Below are 20,076 nucleotides of genomic sequence, written 5' to 3'. Positions count from 1 at the left end.
GCATCATAGATCAACAATTTATTTATGTGTCTAAAATTATCTGAATTACACAAAAACACAGATAACTTGTACAATCTTTGCAATTATCTTAACTGGATTAAATTTAATAATCTAGCTTAAATTTTTATAAAGATGTTTACAAATTTTTGATATTTAAAACACAAATGATTAGGTATATACATAAAAATATTCAGATTAGGGCGGTCCATCCAGCCAAACACAATTTCGTTTTCGTCATAAGACGGTGGTGAGTTTCAAAAAGAGACAGCAATATATGAGTCAGTGCGCGCGGCTGAGTCAAGCTGGGATAAAGTCAAATACAGTATGCCCGCTAAGTACCCGCAAAAAGGAGATTGTTTTACCTGCATGGTCATGAATTTGAATTTGAGCTCCAATAGATACTTTTGAAAACTGTAATTACTTTTGTAATATCAATATGTATTATGTTGCAGTTCGGACTCACGGCTCAATTTATTTATAATGTTTGGAATATAAATATGTACTTACCTATCATTAATTTTCATATATTTTTTTTTTTTACATCGTTTTTTTACATGAAATATTATTTATTACTCAGTCTTAATATATCAATGTGGTGGATATGAATATGAAATTTCTCATATTTATCCAGCAAGACACTACCCTGGTTAACCAGCTGACTTCCTGACTGCGGTTCCTGAATAGATATAATATCTGACTGGCCTAGACCTGAACCTCTAATTTTCTTTTTTTTTGTTTTTTTTTGCCTCCTGCGACAAACTGTTTTGTCAAATATTGTTGCAATATCGTTTTCTTTTCGAATGTCGCGAAATCGATAAAACCTGTTATTGGTCTATCAAACTACCTGGATTTATGTGGCAACCTGTCATTCATTACAGTATTTTATAAATTATTTCCTTTACATATCTGTTATATAGCCTGTTTATCTGAGAGAGCTCATCCAACCTCTTTCACAACACGGACTGTCTCTTCGTTCTAGTAACGAGATAACCCTTTTAATACCCTGTCATCGCTCTAATTTGCTTGCCTCCTCTTTCACAGTAGTAACCGCTCGATTGTGGAATAATCTACCCACTAATGTTAGAGACGCCCCTTCTTTATTTACATTTAAGTCAAGATTGAAATGTCACTATCTAAATATTTAAATTGTTCCTTTATCCTTTTTCTTTCCTTCCCATCCCCTCTCCTCTTTTCATAGTATAGTGTTATTTTTTTTGTATATATATATTTATTTTTGTTAATCTTTGCTTTTAATGTTTGTATAAAATTGTAAGATTCAATATGTCCATGTATTTATAATTTTCTTAAACTGAACGGTTTGGGTAGGTAGAATGAAATTGCCTTAAGGCAATATGCCCGCCCTTATATGTATATTTATTGTATATGTGTATAAAGTGTCAAATAAATAAAATAAATATCTCAACAATATTTTGAGTTCGTTCAAATGTTTGTAGAGAAAAGACTGGATTTCACCCCCTGAGAAGTTATAAAGATGAACCCATTTTAACAGAGATGGAGAACAATGGATGTAGACGGAACATAAGCAAAATGGTGTATGACACAGTGTATAAAGTGGCCACTTAAACCAAACAATAACAGGTCATAAGCTTTGTAAATGCCTGAACTCCTATATTTTCTTCTCTTAAATGTTTTCCATCACTGTTGTAATCTGTTTATATGCATATCGATGGTGGAATGGCAAAAATTCCTAAACGACATGTAGCAACTTGAATAACTACAGAAGTGTCAATTAAAGTTTTTTTTTAAATTATTTTATTTTATTTGATTTATTTCAACTACAAACTGATGTACATGTAAACAAATATAAATTAAAACTATAAAAAATGTAAACATATTAGGGCCTGCCATCCAATAATATTAAATTATACTACAGTAAAGCGACGACGCTGACGGTTTAAACTATCTAAAGAATAAATATACTTTATAATAAAATAAAATAAATATGGACAAAACAAGGAGATAGTGGGAAGGAAAAGAAGAAAATTGATAAGGAGTGGTGAAGGATGATTGAAGGAAAGTAGGAGTGGAAAATTGCATTTGATTAAATGATAAAGAGCAAGAAAAGAGACAAAACGCCTATTCTCTGTTATTCTGAATCAAACCTATTAGTTCTCTTCTGTACCTGAAGTGTTAAATATATCAAGACTATTAAAATTTTTGTTATTATTTTTTTTATTAATAAAAAATCTCAAACATAACTATTATGGTTTGATTTTAAAAATCAATTGGCTTTTCCGTGTAGTTTGCTACCAGTCGCTTAGGATGTTTTGCCTTTTCACCGTGGATACCTATGGAACTATACTATATGAGTTAGTACCTACATGTATTATTAATGCGCCTGGGATTGAAAAAAATCTTTTTAAAACACAGTTATTAAATATATTTTGACCGGAAGTAAATAATATTATCCATTTTTTGTATTAAGTACCTACATTATAAAACGTAATTTTACACCTACCATATTTTTGTACGCCGAATTGTCGAGTTATGATTAGATTACTTTAATAAATAATGTCTGGGAAAGTCCCTAACCAACAGCCAACACCAATTATAGTTAGATAATTTATGTAGTGCCATTTTCGTGAAAATCACCTCAAGGGCACTGTACACTGTACACTCTGTAAATATCCCAGCACTTCTTGCAGCTACAGAGCGCATGGACTAATGGGATTCTAGTTCCTCGTTTCAGATTATTATATATTTACATTGAAACAGATAGGGGCTAGATAACAGCACATTTTGCAGTTACAGAGCGCATGGACGGTAAAAAATCTAGCTGTCATTTACGTTATGTTTCAATGTGACTATGAAGTTTTAAGTGCTTAAATGACAATAAAATAAATTTTAAAAACTCATTTTTGAAAATTTCAGTTAGATTATAACAAGTCTTGCAGCTACTGAGCGCATGGGCGGTTGAAACTCTAGACCCCATTTTCAAAATTCAGGTATTTAACAGTTGATAACATTTATATATTGAAGCCAGATTATCAATCGTCTTGAAGCTACAAAGCGCATGGACGGGAGGAATTATAGCAACTTTAAATTATATCAATAAATTTACAAAAAATAAACATTGAGCAGAGTTGATAATTTTTTAAGTGTTCCTGCTAAAAAGTAAACAATAAAAAAAACATATTACAACATAGATGAAGAACATTTGAGAGTATGTAATATAGAAGTCTAGGCATCTACCATTTTGATGGTTCAGAAACTTTTCGTTGGGCTATCTTTCAAAACGTCGATTTAATGCAGATTTAATCTGCATCTTTAAATACTGAATAGTTTATTTGGTATCCCAACCATTCTCTAACCTTGTGAATTTTTCCACACTCCCTCTTTTCAAAATAGACGGTACAGAAATTCCATTCATGACTTCAGTCAAAAACTTAGGTATTATCATTCATAAGCATTTAGGGTGGCATTCAGGTTAACGAAGTTAGTCGTAAACCTTATAGCAGTTTGCACTCACTTAAAAGATTACAGAATTTCTTGCCAATCAATGTTACGCAAACATTAGTCCAGAGCTTACTTCTTCCACTCCTTCACTACGCGGATGTATGTTATCCAGATGCTAACTCTGAATTGCTAGATAAGTTAGAACGACTGCAAAATATTTGTATTCGTTATATCTTTAATCTTCGCAAATTTGACCACATAACCGAGTATCGCACGCAACTACACTGGCTCAGTATCAGGCATAGAAGAAACATTCACATTCTATCACTTCTTCACAATATTTTAAATAATCCCACTTCGCCTGTTTATCTGAGAGAGCTCATCCAACCTCTTTCACAACACGGACTATCTCTTCGTTCTAGTAACGAGAGAACCCTTTTAATACCCTGTCATCGCTCTAATTTTTTTGCCTCCTCTTTCACAGTAGTAGGCGCTCGATTGTGGAATAATCTACCCACTAATGTTAGGGGCGGCCCTTCTTGATTTACATTTAAGTCAAGATTGAAATGTCACTATCTAAATATTTAAATTGTTCCTTTATCCTTCTTCTTTCCTTCCCATTCCCTTTTTTAATTTTATATATAAATAATTATTTTTGTTAATCTTTGCTTTTAATTTTTGTATAAAATTGTAAGATTCAATATGTCCATGTATTTATAATTTTCTCAAACTGAACGGTTTGGGTAGGTAGGAAGAAATTGCTTTAAGGCAATATGCCCGCCCTTATATGTATATTTATTGTATATGTATATAAAGTGTCAAATAAATAAATAAATAACCCCTACCTGTTTTTCCTACATAAACATTAAGAGACTTATTATGGTTTCCGGGCACCTGTACCCAGAATGATCAGACTTGATAACGAAAATCCAGTTCTGAATATTGTGGTTTTAAACGTATTAGCTTTACAAATCAATAACTGTAATTCACACCATAGATTTCATAAGTATCTATACCCATGCACAGGCAATGCCTATGTGGTGTTTTTGTTTTGATAAATTTAGCGATACATGGAATAAAAAAATGCACTAAAATGTTAACAAAAGAAACGTAAATAAATAAAATATAAATATATATTATTAAATATTAGTGTTCTTATAATTTACCAAAATATTTTAATTTTCGTGACCGTTTTCGACGAGTAGTAAATAACTAACTTTCAGAAAATGGAAATCAAGCTGGGGTAGAGTGGGGTTCGAACCTCGGACCTCTGATTCATGAGTCCGCAACACTAGCCACGGGACCACAACCCGATTAAAAAATGACAAGAATAATAGTATTCAATAAATTCTATACACCTGTAATGAACCTGAATCCCATATATTTTTTTTTGCTTTTCCGTTTATTTTTCGTTTCCAGTTATTTGTTACTGAACTGTATATAATTGTATTTTTTGTTGAAGTATATTTACAAATTACGACAGAGATTGAGAAAATTTTAGAGAAGGGAATATGAAAGTCTAGGCATTTACAGGGCTTACGATCTGTCGTTGGCTGGTTTAATTGGCCACTTTGCACATTGTGTAACATTCATTATTTTGCCTACCTTTAAACATAAACATTTCGACAAACTCAAAATATTGTTAAAATATATGTTTAAAATGGACTCTGTCCGTAAATTTATTCAAATATATTTTTTAAAACAAACAAATAAATAAATCATAAAACAATAATGCCGCAATACACCCGGTTCTTTTCATCTGCTTCAATAAATATATAATGTTACGGAAGTAATCATAAAAATGTGTTATAAATCAACATTAAAAATCATGACAAATTGTGTTATTACTAAAATTACGTTCATATTTATAATGTGTGTTAACTATATAAAAACTATATTGGTTAATAGTGGTCGCAAATATATCTACGTGCGCAAACCGACAACATGGTGGCAACTAATGTCGTTGTAGTTCTGTATTTTGCAACGGTAATTATAATTTTCATTTTTTAATCATTCAAATACATATTGTGTATATTACAAAAAAAAAATAACGTATCCCAAACTCTATGAGGCCAAGGGCCCTGTGTTGAGTTGGGATACAAAATAATGGAAAGTGGAAGCGTGTACATAATTGAATAATAGCAACAATAAAAATGAAATATTGTAACATAAATATACACATTTTTCAATAAACATCTGAACAACACGCTTAATAGTGTATAAATCTATGCAATATCTCGCATCAGTCTCCTGCAATGGTCTCTTCCCTTAGACACAATCCAGACTCTTTCTGAAAATGGCTTTCGTTTTGGAGAACTTAATATGTTCGTCCAGGACATTGAACACTCTCGGGGCCACAAAAGAGAAATTCCTCTGAGCAAACGTCGTACGTGTTTTTGGAATTAAACAATTAAATTACAGGAAAACCTCGTACGAGCATTCTGCTGGGATCTACTCTTGTATCCGCATAGCCAGAAATGTGACTTTGACTCTTTAAAAAAAATTGTCTAATCTTATCTATTTTGATTATACCCAAATCTTCGTAGATAAGGAATAGATTGCCCCCCCTAGGAAATGATTAATAATAATTGGTTAGAACAGAAATGAAGAATATGTTCCCAGTAATAAAGCTGATGACCTGTGACATTCACCAATCTACCTGTTTGAACATCCATACTTCTTTAATTGTTCCATCTCTTGATCATGTTGTTGATAAAATCAACTGGTCGAAGAAGTATAAAAATTGAAAGATAATTTCAGGCGTTGCGCGTTGCCTAGTATGCAAGAGAAGTAATTCAGCCTGATGAATCTCACTCCCATCAGTAAAGGTTTCATGTTCACAAAAATCAACAGATGGGCCGATTGAAAAAATATGGATGTTAAAACATAGACAGAATGGTGAATGAATGCTACACAGTGTGACAGAATCCATTTTAAACATATATTTTAACAATATTTTGAGTTTGTCGAAATGTTTTGGTTCAAAGGTAAACAAAATAATGAATATAAACACATGAAATAAACATGTTTTCTTCGGCTGCGAGAGCGGTTCAGAATAGTAAACTGGTCATCTAATTGCCATGCCGTTTAAACTTGACTACTTAGATTAAAAAGTCATTCACAAAATTTAAATAATACGTAGGTTCCTATTTTTTTAATAAATTATTCGATGATTGCAGTATTATTTGTATTTATTTGTGGAAACAATCGTTTTATTTTATTTTAATAATATTTTGATTGATAATTGCGCCTGCGTGAAAAAGTACAGCAATTTCGTTAGCGTTTGTTGTAAAGCTCAATAAATATAGTTTGGAAAGGAAAATACATATAATTCACAACACAATTAAATACTTATCTTGAGCTTCGTTTTTTCAGTGGATACTGATTTCATTTTATTGAATATTATGTGTACACATTTCATAAATTATGTTAATGTTTCCGTTTTCGTGTGATTATTTTTATTAGGAATACGATACCAGGCGATATTTTGGTATTTTCAATTTATCAGAATCAGTCATATTTAATTCCCGATACATTTATACATTTTAAATTTCGTACTTTGAAAAACCTTATTTAGCTAAATTATATTAATTTTAAATATTAACTTCTAAAAGTTAAATTAAAAATTACAGTTTCCATTTTATTTCCTTTTATTTTTGTGCCTTACGTACAAATTACACCTTTCAAATTCACTTTTTGTTCCGGTACCGGCATCGATATCACCAATACATTTCTATGAATTTATTTATTTATTTATTATATATTCGGCCTAAGCCAATAACAACAGTTACATTAATAAACATAAATACAAGAAACTGAACAAAAAGAACATAAATCTAAGTAGAAAAGACAAACAAGGGCACGACAATAATTGTATACAATATATTCATAAAAACGAAAGACATCAGACTTCGAGCTAAACCATGCCAATCCAACTTCATCCCACACTGTTTAGTAGCAAAGAGATATACGAAAAGCCGGAAGATCTATCCCAAAAAATTCCAAGTCGTGTGATGAATTGACTAATCTACACATTCTAGATATTGTGGCATAAAAACGAAAGTTGCTCTTAGAAGATTTAATAAATGGCAGATTTTGACTTCTGGTGATACGGTTGGGAACATGAAAAGAAATTGATTGCAACAGAGATGGGACATCACTTATAGCATTAAGTATTTTGAAAATGCATATAAGGTCCATCTCAGTTCTACGTCTCTCCAATGAAGACAGATTATGAGATTGCTCTATTTCAAAATAGGAATAATTACCCCTTTGTAATCCGAGCAACCATGCCACTTTTCTTAGAAAACGGTGTTGGATAGACTCGATAAGGTCAATATGAGTCTTGTAGAATGGAGACCAAATAGGAGAAGCGTATTCTAAATAGGGTCGAACTAGTGAGCATTTAAGAGTTTTGATTGTATTAATATTTTTGAAGTCCGTCGTCACTCTATTGATAAAACCGAGAAGTTTGAGAATATCAATATCGATATGATATCGAAGATCAGTATCGATATGATATCGACAGAATCAAGTATCGATGCATCCCTTTTTTTTATATTTATTTCGATCATTGCCGATAAGAAGAAGTATATATAAATATATTTTTTTATTTGAATCAATACATTTTTTAAATTATTTTTTTATCAAAAGAAATATTAGCGTTCTTATAATTTACACAAATATTTCAATTTTGGTGGCCATTTTCAACGAGTTTTAAATAACTCACTATTAGACAATGGAAATCAAGCTGGGGTAGAGTGGGGATTGAACCTCGGGCTTCTAGCCCGTAAGTCAACAACACTAGCCACGGGACCACAACCCGATTAAATGAAATAATTTGTAAAAAAAAACAATACATCAATTAATATGTATTTTTATATGATAATATTTTTCCATTTAAGGTTGTGTTTGCGCAAGTGCCCGATGACTGTAAAAAACCGCCAATAGTTGTAAGTATTGATTGCTTTAGAATACATAATCATTTTGTTTCAAGCTATCACAAAACAATATTTTTTTAAATTTTGTTATTTGAAAACGAAAATAGTGAAAATGTAACTTTTTTTCTTATGCATATAACATCACATTACTTAATAACTATAACTTCAACAAGACAGATATAAAAGGATACAAAGGCAAACAAAATTAAATAATTAAACTAATAAAAAACTTACTCTGCTAGACCCATACGACTGAACTGTATGAAGAAACACGCCATTTTGACATTATATACTTAACGAATTTTGAGACGTTAAATGTTGTACACGAAATTGCACTAGAAAACGTACAAGACGATGAGATGACATTAACCAAAACTACTGGCATACACAAATACCAGACAACACCACTACATTAGAAAAACGAGGATAAATGCAGGGCAGTCAAAAATACCATACAATAGACAACACCACCTTACTTATTTTACTTTCAATAACAATATTCGGAGAAAGATTTTAAAATCAACATTCAAAATTACATGGTGACTATACTAACTATACGAGACATAGCATGACAATTATAAAAAACAATAAATTTATTAAATACGTAAAGAGCCAAAGCTGACCTTCTTATGGTAGTTATAGTATTTTTGACCTTACTTATAATGTACAAGGTATATATTCCACAAGTGAGTTTTGATTCCTGACTATCTTAATTTGAGAAGTTTTGGGAAGGGAAGACAATTTCGACTGTGGACTTTTATAAGATACACGTTATTTTACTGACGAGGAAGCGGACGGAGAATTTAAACAAATCAGCATTTTCTCTTACTCGGCCAATTGCCGAAATATAAATACGTACATGAGATTATTAACAGCCTGCACCTATCCCTAAGAGTATTTTTGTTCGTTTTTAAAACCCCAATAAAAAAGTAATCTGTCTTAACAAGTTTTGAGTTTTCAGACGGAAGCTTGTTGTATGAATGTTCCAGAATACATCACAAAGGACATGATGGACGCTTGTCATAATGAGGGTAAACCAAGCGTAAGTTTTATACTTTTTTGTGTTAAGCTTTGAAAAACATCGTATTAAAACTAACTCAACTGAAATATATTTTTTTCAACGACGATGTTCAGTGCTGCGGGAAATTGCATATTTTTTCTTTTCCTGTTTTAAAAACGCGGTAAAAATTAAAGAATTTAATTTTAAGGCGAAGTTTCTAGAAAATGTATGAAAAAAATTACAAAAATAAATACAATAAAAATAAACTATCGTATTTTGCGGACGATAAGACGCATCTGACGATAGGATTTTTAGTTTTTTTTTTTTTTTAATAATAAGACGAATCGGACCATAAAACACACCCTAAATTTTGGTTGAATTTACCAAATAAAAAGTGCTTCTTATGGTCCAAAAAATTCAGTACTTTGAACAACGTCACAAATTCTTGTAAATTATTCAATCAGTTATAGAATTGACATGTGCTGTGATAGATTTCGGTTTCCGGGAAGCCATTGTTTTTTAAGTTTAGTTTAGTTCGATATCTACGGGACTACTCTGCTTTTAAATGTAAGGTCAACTCCCGACAGGAACTAGTGACGTCACGGGCCGAGTAAAAATTACAAAACTTTTTAAAAAATTAACGATAAAAATCGATACATAAAAATGGCTTATTTTGATAGTCTAATAAGAAAAAAACAATAAAAAAAACCACTGAACTTCCTCATTATTTTTGTCAGAAAAACTCATCGACTTCAACACGTGACGTTGAAACATGGAACTGGCAGAGAAAGGATAAAATGAAAGTAAACGCTGTCAAATTGCGATCTCTTATGTGTGGGAAAACAATATATGACAGTTGCAAATGATAAAATGAGGCGAAAGTGCAAATCTGTAACATATTTAATTGGTAAGATAAAGAAAAGATCACTGAGATGATTTGGTCATGTAGAACGAATGAACGACAAAAGAATGATAAAACAGATATACACATATGTCAAGAATGAATAGTAACGTAGGGCGGGACGACCAAGAAAGTCGTAACATGATCAGATAAACAGAAATCTTAAGTCTGGTCATGTCGAAAGCAGAAACAACCCAAGGGCATGTATGACAAGATGTATGAATATGGAAGAATCTGGGAATGCTTGTCAGAATAGACTTGTGTGGCGGTCCATCCTCTCTGCCTTTGATTTGGCGTGACGGTAGTAGCGTTAGAAACATCATTGTAAAATATACGTATTCACAATTTTCAAATAATTAATTCAGCTACTATTTATATTTTGTAATATTTATACAGTTCATTATTTTTTAAATATAATATGTTCATGTTTCAGTGTAACTCCTTCAATTGCTTGCTAAATAAGGCTAACCTTTTGGGAGCAGATAATAAAATAGACAAAGCCGCGACCACTAATTATGTTAAGCAAAGCCTTTCTGCTGATTGGGCCAGCATCATAGACTCTGCATTATCTTCCTGTTTTACGCAAAGTGAAAATACCAAGTGCGAAGGACAAAGCTTCCTGCTCTGTATGACCCATGCCATGATTACAGTAAGTAGAAACAGATTCTATATTATTCGTTTTTAATTTACAGTGATGACAAAAATAATTGTCTCGTCAAATCAAAACGACAGGTTAAAAAACTATTGCACAAAATACGAGTAAACAATGTTCAAAACTCATTTATTCATCGTAGTTGCTCCAAATATAACTTACCTTGTAGCTTAATCACAAATAACTATCGACGTTCTTAAAAACATGCTAAGTATTTGAGCGATCACAATGGACAATAATAAACATGTTTAAGTTATGCTTAATTTATTTAACTGCCGGGTACTGTATATATAAATACATGTACACGTTTTTTATTTTGAATATGTTTCTTATTTTTTCAGAGTTGTCCATCCAGCCAATGGCGAAATTCCGGAGAATGTACAGCGCTTAAATCATTCATGCAAGCATGTCCTTTGCCTCCACTATTTTAATAACCTCTTTTCTAAAAAAATAAAACACTTTTAAAATATGTAAGTTTAAAATATAACCCAATCACAATAAATAATAATAAATGAAACTACTATGCTGCTTACTCTTTTTTTTAATATTTAAAACTGTTTACTAGTATTACATATCAATAAGTTATTGCTTTCAAAAAGAGTGCGGCTAGGAATGAAGGCTGTCAAGAGATCTAAAGTGAATCCAGTGAAAACTAAATGCCACCTAAATTATAACGCTTGCATAACACTTATTCTCCTCTATGGATGTGAATCGTGTCTTATTTCTTATTTTCTCATTTCATTTTCATTTTTTTTGCACAACAACAGACCAGGAGGCTCAATTACAGTTGTGAATCACATCACAGTACACCCAGACTTGAGAAAAATCACATTTATTTTTTTGTGTTCTCACCTGGAATTGAACCCGGAACCTCCCGTGTGTGAGTCAAGCGTGTGAGTGACCACTACACCACGGAGGCCTGTCACCTCACTAGGGGACAAAACAGAAAAATACTGAGTTTTAAGAATAGATGTCTCATAAGAATCTTGGGCGCGCGGTGGTTTGACTTTGTAAGAAATGTAGTACTAAAAGAACGGACGCAGCGAACTCCGGTAACAACTGTCATCAAGCAGAGGGGTTACGGTTGGCTGGGCCATATGCTGTGGATGCCTCTTAAGGCAACAGGTTCTCTTCATCCTGAACGTCTGATGCTGACTGTTTCACTGCAGTTCGTGTCAGAATTACAGAACCCGAACCTGACTTGGGAAGAGCTGGCGACCGACAGAGATGCCTGTAGGCTCTTTGAGTTAAATAATTTTTGAATAAAATAATCGTAATAATTATCTAAATTGGTGTAATAATTTATATAAATACTGTAATGTAAACAGACAGTATTTAATGCAAGTAAACGCACACAGCAACGCTGCAAAAATCAACTCTATTCTTATCAAAAACGTAGTTTTGGTTCTAATGAAAGCGATAGGATACCCTCGGCATACGGCATTTAAAACAGTTCAGGAAGTAATTTTACTGTTTGTTAGATTGCCTACTTGCAAGGCGCAATTTTTTTATTTTTTTTATTTATTTATTTATTTATTATTTACATACAATATTACATTTTTATTATTTTTTAAAAACATTTTTAAAATCATTTTTGTTTTACAGGACTCACCAAGACAATTAATATGGCTTGTCGGTAAAGATCATTTACATTAAAACATATGATAACACTACATAGTTGTGTAATAATAATTACTACTAACTTAAATATAAGGAGCGAAAAAAAAGTACATATAATTTATGTTTTCAAATAATATTTAGAAAAATGTAAAAAAATGCAAAAAATAAGTAAATGATATCGCAATTATAAGATAAAAAAAATACAAAACCGGAGTACCAAAATTTAAAAAAGAAGTGTTAATTATTTTAATGAAGAAATCTACAGCCGAATTAATTTATTAATCATTATTTATTTCATTTTCAATTGCTTAATTGGCCAATGACATGTTTCTCCTGTTTTATTTTTTTTTGTGTTTTAACAAAGGAGTATTAAAATCGAATAAAAATAATGAAAAATAAATAACAAAATTAAATCAGATTGTAGTCCCGTGGCTAATGTTGCGGACTCACGGATCAGAGGTCCGAGGTTCGAACCCCACTCTACCTTATTCCCATTTTCTAAAGGTGAGTTATTTACAATGGCCTCAAACATCTTAATATTTGGGTAAATAATAAGAACGCCAATATTTCCTTTTCAATTATTTTTTTTATATATTTATGAACCTATTAAGGTGCATAAATTACAATGTTATTCACTTAGTCAATTAGTTATTTATCGTCAATTCTTTCAACTTTTAATTTTCGCAAAATAAAAAAGCTGAAACCTTTATTGGTTGTAGATGATATTCGAAGATTTAAGTAATTTGGATGTTCGACAATAGAAATAATGGTTAATTTTACACATCGTGTACTGTGGTCACCTTAACCAGTCAGTGACAGGTCTTAAGCCCTCTAATATTTATACTTCCGTTTCCTTATCTAAAGGGTTCTCCACTTTTGATGAAATAGAGAATCCTGTCAAACTTTATAAACCTGTTGATGACTGTCAACAGGCCGGCTTCTTCTGAATAATTTCATGTGGTTTCCTTTTTACGAAAGGAAATGCTGAGAAGTTCCTGGTTTGGTCCACCATAAAATATCCCTCCTGAAGGAGAAAACAGAAGTTTTTTGAAAGCAGAAAAAAATCAACTTAAAGAAATATAAAGTTTGTGCAGAATAAGTAGGGTAAATAATAAATGCAACCCCCATCTAAAAAAATCTCCTACACGCCTACAGGGTTAAAACCAGCACTAAGACTTTTCTACAAGGTTTAAACATGCTCAAAATATTTTTGAGTCAGGTAGTCAGCCAATTTTAGGTCATATTTGTAAATGATAAGACATCCATATTCCCTTTTAAAACACATATATCTCATTATGTCTACAAATATTTGAATAAACTCGAAATATCGTTGATTTAACAGACATAAAAATAAGTTTAAAAGTACTCTTGTGCGTTTCCTAGAAGGTGAAATAATTTTGTGGTTTTGTGACCCACATCAATAAAAAGGTTGCAGCACTTTTACGTCACAAAGATCAACAGATAAAAAAATCGATGACAAATGAATGTTAAAATATAGACAAAATGGTAAATATGAGTATAAACTGTTAATTTAAACCTGCCAACGACAGATCATAAGCTTTGTAAAAGCCTTAACTTCCATATTGTTTTATTTTTTTCCAAATATTCCATGACTGATAAAATGTATTTTTTAAATGCATTTCAGACTATAAATGTAATTTCAAATATGATACAGATTGGCGTCTAAAAAAATCGCAAAATAACACAAATGAAAAGATGGAAAATTCAATGAATGACACTAAGGAATGAATAATACTTGCTCGACTCGCTAGAAAGTCCATGTCGAGTCAAAATACTAAATAAACGTATTTCATAAATATTCATAAATATTATTTGTATACAACCACTCATCGACTATTGTATGTATACTGGTTTCGAGGCTTACCCGTCTCTTTGTCGGGATTCCAATGAGACTAAGATGCAAATCCCACTATCTTTTGATTTGTTATTGCTTATTTAGACCGTTTTTTTTTTTACTTTCACGAAGTATTTTGCAGGTATAATACATTGAATTACATTCCCAGGAGTTACGACAACTCAATTCGGGACATAAATAATATTAACATTAAAAAAAACACATATTGAGAACAACAAAGAAACAAAGCAAGTTTAGCACCTTTATAACACCTTTATTTATCTTAAAAATACTTTAAAACCCATTAAAAATATACTTTACTACAGTTATGTTAATTAAATATTCATATTGTACCCCGTTGTACTTTAGCATGCAATATAATAAAGAAGTTTAACTGGTCTAATAGAATAAGTTTGATTTTGTGTAACCTCATTATCATCACAATGTCCGCTCCCTAGTTGGAGTATATGGTATCTACAAAGAGCCTCCGAGCATCTCTATCGGCTGCCAACTTCTTTGCGTCCTCCTAAGTCAGGTTATCGTCCCGAAGCTCTGACATAAACTGGCCGAGAACAGTCAGCAGTGAACGTCCAGGACGTCGAGAACCTGATGCCTTTTAAAGTAGGCAAGGCTCTCAGGAGGCATCCGTAGTATACGGCCTGGCTTAACGTATCGCCTCCGCTTGACGACAGTTGTCACCGGAGTTGGCTGCGTCCGTTCTCAACAAATAACAAATCAGCTATAACTCTACGATAAGACGAAAATAAAATTTGTATTATACTAGAAATCGAAACACCGATCTCGCGCATTGAAGCGACATGAACAACACTAACTGCTAGGGTTAATCGGGTGTGAGACTAAGCAGCTCTTACCGCGCACGACACGAACGTGGACCCCGTCTATACACATATCCTTATTAACCGAATGCGACACAGACTCCTTATAAAAGATATCGCTTGCATGTCAGTTATCAGTGTAGCGTGTTATTCAACAAGTTACAATGATACCCGTTGCATTTATCGCTATATTCGCTATGCTCGTAAGTTTAAAAAAAAAAACAGAAATTAAAATAAAAAATCTAAAAGAGCGTATGGCCCCGGTATCCTTGTAAAAAAAAACTTGATGTGATTTATGTTCTTGTTTCTCCATGTGAAAATAATGAAAAACTCTTAGTAAATTCTCTCAGCCAGCTGATCACACAATTATATATTAATTGATTAAGTTTTTCTACTGACATTTGTTGGCGGAACTGCATTTTAATTATAATAATAAAAATACGTTTATAGTTTTACTCCACTTATATTTAGACTAACGCAGTTAACAAAACTAGGTTAGGAGTTTTTGCAAAGCTAGGTGATAATCTTATTTATTTTACAGATTTTGGCAGTGAATTCACAGGATTATGATAAACCTAATACAAAAGTTGTAAGTGCATATCAAATTCAAAAATAATTCATAAACAATAAGCTTGTTAATAAATAATACCGCATTATAAACGCGAATAACAACAAAAAAAATATTGTTTAAAAAGAACTCTTGGTAACCCAACTAATTTAGGGCATCTCTTTAAACGGGAGCGAATTATTACTCTGAAATCAAAACACATAATTATTGATTGGCTATTCTAAACACTAGATCTTGTGACGTTTTAAAGTTATTCACTTTTGTTAAAACACATTTTTATAAATTTTCGATAAACTTCTTCATACAATTAAATAATGCTCTAATTTTTACTGAAATTCACATTTATTCGAATGCAACGCTTCGTAATTTCTTAGCAAGATTGGGTTTCACATCAATAATTCAATTAATATTTTCAACTAAGTATAGTATCGCAGTCTCCTTTAATATGCGTCCTCTGTGTGGTCTCCTCAGTATTCCACACACAAGGTAAGGATTGAAAATATTCAGCAAACATTTTTGAGACACCTCAATTGGAGATCCAGATTTTCGGACCTTAACTATAAAACTTATTGTCATAAACAGAATATAGTCTTGAGGATCGTCATTTGGTATTAGATATGGGGATTTTACATGACATTCTTAATGGACGTCTTGATAGTCCTGTTCTGGTTTCTGAGTTGGACCTTAATGTACCTGGCTACCGCACTCGTCACACGAATCTATCTCTTTTCCATGTACCTACAGTTCGCACCAACTATGCACAGGAATCTCCTCTGATTCTTTTGGCGCGTAATTACAATTTATTTTTCAATAGCATAGATATATTTAACTGCAGTAAACCCACTTTTTAAATAAGAATTAAAAAACTATTATTTGAAAAAAATCCGTTTCTTAATAAAAAAAATATTTTTACGTTATAAATTTAAGATGTTTCTATTCACTCATATCAAACACACACTCGCCCTGTCCATAAACCCACCCCCACACCCATATACACTCGCACACATATTCACATACCTACCAACACCACACTCCACGCACTTGCCCACGCACCCTCACACACATGCACTTCTACATGTATTAATATCTAGCTTAACTGGATTTTTATAATTGAATTTGTGTGGAAAACTGATTTGGCTTTATTTAATGTTTTTTTTTTTTTATGTTGTGTATATTTTTTTGTATTGCTGCTGTTTTTCTGAATAAACAAAAATTGAAATGAAAATTGAAAGTTAAATAAGATAGTATTTTTGATTGATTCTTGAATCATGTAGCAAATTTTACTTCAATAAAATTGCATAATATTTACTGTAATTACCGGTGTTTTTATTTCAAATATTTTTTCTCTTAAATTTATTTCTGTGACAGATGTATTAAGCTTTAAGCTAGGGTTTCCTAGGACAGCGGTGCCCGTATCTTAACGGCCGTAGTGAACGGTGATGCGGTGGATAGCCGTCGTAGTGGTGATGAGAGAGTGGTTTTATTTTTTAACGGTGTTATCAACACCATTTTTATAGGAAACCACTCTCTAGTCACCGTTACGACGGCTGTCAACCGCATCAATGTTCACTACGGCCGTTAAAATACGGGCACCGCTGTCCTAGGAAACCCGAGCTTAAGTCCATTCGGACCTTTCATAGTTTAGCGTTGTAGCCTAGCCTGTGGCTATTGGTATTGTGAATGGAAGATCGCGGGATTAGGAAGACAAATGCCCGTAAACCTTTCAAATTTAAATTTCTTTTTTATTTATCGATCCTTCGCGAACAAACTGTTGCAATATTAATTTATTTCCCGCTACACCGAAACGTTTCGTTTCGATATTTAGGTTGTTTTATTAATTTTAATAATTTCCTTCAGAAAATTAAATTAAAAATTATAATTTTAATTTTCTTTCCTTTTGTCGCAGTCAATTAGATTTGTGTAAGCAATTTCGTTCGTGCCTGACTTATAAATTACGCATTTAAAATTCACCATCCGTTTGGGTTAATACTACTATTTACTATCGATATCACAAATACTTTCCTATAAATATCGACATCTATATGACAACGGCAGAATCACGTAATTTTTTATAATTATTTAGATCATTGCGGATGATAGGTATAAAAATATTTTTAATAATTTGAATCAATACAATAAGGAATAAAAACAAAATATTGATTATAATTTTTTAATATGAGTATACGTTTCCATTTAAGGTTGAGTTTGCACAAGTACCAGATGACTGTAATAAACTGCCAATTGTAAGTATTGATAGCTTTAGAAGACATTATATTTTTTAATTTATCACTAATAATTTATTTTTTTAATTTTGTCATTTCAATACGAATATAGCAGAAATGTACACTTTTTTCGCATTACACAACAAACTTACTAAATTATAAAAAAAAACTGTTTTTAAATAGTAGTTATTGAAATACAAATAGAGCTAAAACTAATTATTTTCATGAAAGCTAAAGTATTGCATAAAAAAAAATCATCATAATACCAATAATACCCAGATTATGTGCGACAAATCTTGTCCTGGCCCTGATCAGCCTCACTATAAAAATGGGCAGAGGATCGAGAAAGTTGATAGCTTTAAATACTTGGGAGTTCACATAACTAAGGATGGTAATACGCACAAAGAACTCGCAACCCGCTTGGGAATTGCTGGAGCAGCTTTTAACACGATGCGTGTTGTCTGGTACTCTAGACTATACTCGATCAAAACGAAATTCCGATTGTTAAAACTTTATGTAATGCCACTACTCTTACATGGCCATGGGTGCGAATCTTAGCACCTTACCAAAACTCTTTCCAACAAGTTGATACCCAACAAAATAGGGATTCCATATCTGAAACCCGTAATCGAGATATAGGATTTCTATATTTTTAGTAGCATATTCGGTGTTATATATGAGAAGGCTTTTTTTATCAAGTAGATAGTTGAATTTGGTTTTTTCGTTGTGTTAAATATTTATTTATACGGCATTTCTGCCATCTACATATATGTAGCTTAAAGAGTGCTTAATTTTTTTTTTATTTTTAAATCGAGTATGATATAATAATATACTCGTACTATACATATTATAAATTATTTGAAATACATACATATTTTAAAGTAATTATACAATAACAACATCCAATAATCAATCAAATTATAACTATTCTAACCCAATCTCCTGAAGTTGATTTACTCTTTTTGATAAAAATATGTGACATTCCCATTTTAAAAAATCCGTTATTGTTATTCCGACGTCTTTCTGGTGTTTTACGGCTTTCAAATCTACACCGTTTAGACTATATATAAGTTTGTTATTTTTATTATATCTTTGCATTTTTTGTTTATATGATTACTGTTTTTTTGTGTTTACCTTTATTTTTTTAAACTTTTTTATCATATCTTTAATAATTTCACATCTTCTTTCTGCACATTTACTAATTATTTTTTTTATGTTTTATTTTTACGTTAGCTCGTATGTTTTTTATTAATGCCCCTTGGGTTTTTTACAAATGATAAAAAAATATATACAGTTAGTATTCTTGATACTCCCGTCGGATCTTTGCTTCATGAATGTGAAATTCATACCTTACTCTATTTATCGGGAGATTCTTTTGTTTTGTTTGTCAAAAAGAAAGTTGAAAGTTGACACGATGAAGAAGTGTTAGGTTGTTCCAAACGTCGTTCGCTCTCGCTCCTTGTACTGGGCGTTCCACTTCTACTTCCACCATCACAATTCGAATGCTGGCGTCTTCTTTCCAATTCCTTTTATTGCAATCGACGTAGCCAGCAAGTTCTGCGTTTGTAAGTCGTAATGCACGCATTTTGATCTGAGTATCAGATTTCACCACCTTTGTTCTCTTCTGAGGACGTGGCATTATCACAATATCTTAATATTTTCTGCTTTCCAGTGTAACTTTTATACTTTTTGTTATCAACGTATAACTCACGTTTTTTGAACACCTCGATCACTAAAATCAACTAACTCGTTCCGGAAATACAACTGAACTATGCGCGCGCCGTGCCCACCCAAGCCCAAATTTAGACCCCCGAGCGCCGCGTGGTGACTCCACTTCGCAACCTTTCCCCCACTCACGACAAACTACTTACAGTAGCCGATAAAACGGGCTATTCATTCATGGTTTTAGATATTGTGTAATTCTTATAGTTTTTGCACACGTGGCCCTTTGAAAGTACACAAATATTGGTCGAGTCAAAATATTACATGACACCGACAATGAACCATAAGGTGTTCATTCATATTCATATAAAAAAATACAAAATACACCTGTGTAAACAGTTCC

At 32.0% G+C, this 20,076-nt stretch overlaps 1 protein-coding gene across 1 annotated transcript; it reads left to right on the top strand.

Moving 5' to 3' along the window:
- Window positions 1–5,335: 5,335 nt before the first annotated feature.
- LOC148281972 (general odorant-binding protein 66-like) lies at window positions 5,336–11,442 on the top strand. The gene is made up of 5 exons (XM_088225834.1): window positions 5,336–5,403; window positions 8,322–8,369; window positions 9,319–9,399; window positions 10,692–10,907; window positions 11,252–11,442. The coding sequence occupies exons 1-5, from the start codon at window positions 5,362–5,364 to the stop codon at window positions 11,339–11,341; spliced, it is 477 nt and encodes a 158-aa protein (XP_088081960.1). The 5' UTR covers window positions 5,336–5,361; the 3' UTR covers window positions 11,342–11,442.
- The last annotated feature ends 8,634 nt before the right edge of the window (window positions 11,443–20,076 follow it).

This window comes from Micrasema longulum, unplaced genomic scaffold (genome assembly GCF_059751315.1).
Source record: "Micrasema longulum isolate JH-2025_06_02 unplaced genomic scaffold, ASM5975131v1 h1tg000389l, whole genome shotgun sequence".
Taxonomy (NCBI): Eukaryota; Metazoa; Arthropoda; class Insecta; order Trichoptera; family Brachycentridae; genus Micrasema; species Micrasema longulum.
The sequence above is the reverse complement of the archived record's forward strand: the minus strand, read 5'-3'. Positions and strand labels throughout refer to the sequence as shown.

Coding starts and splice junctions, on each gene's coding strand:
- LOC148281972 (XM_088225834.1), top strand. CDS start 5,362: ATGGTGGCAACTAATGTCGTTGTAGTTCTGTATTTTGCAACG. Junction 5,404..8,321: donor TAGTTCTGTATTTTGCAACG/GTAATTATAATT, acceptor TTTCCATTTAAG/GTTGTGTTTGCGCAAGTGCC. Junction 9,400..10,691: donor ATAATGAGGGTAAACCAAGC/GTAAGTTTTATA, acceptor TTCATGTTTCAG/TGTAACTCCTTCAATTGCTT.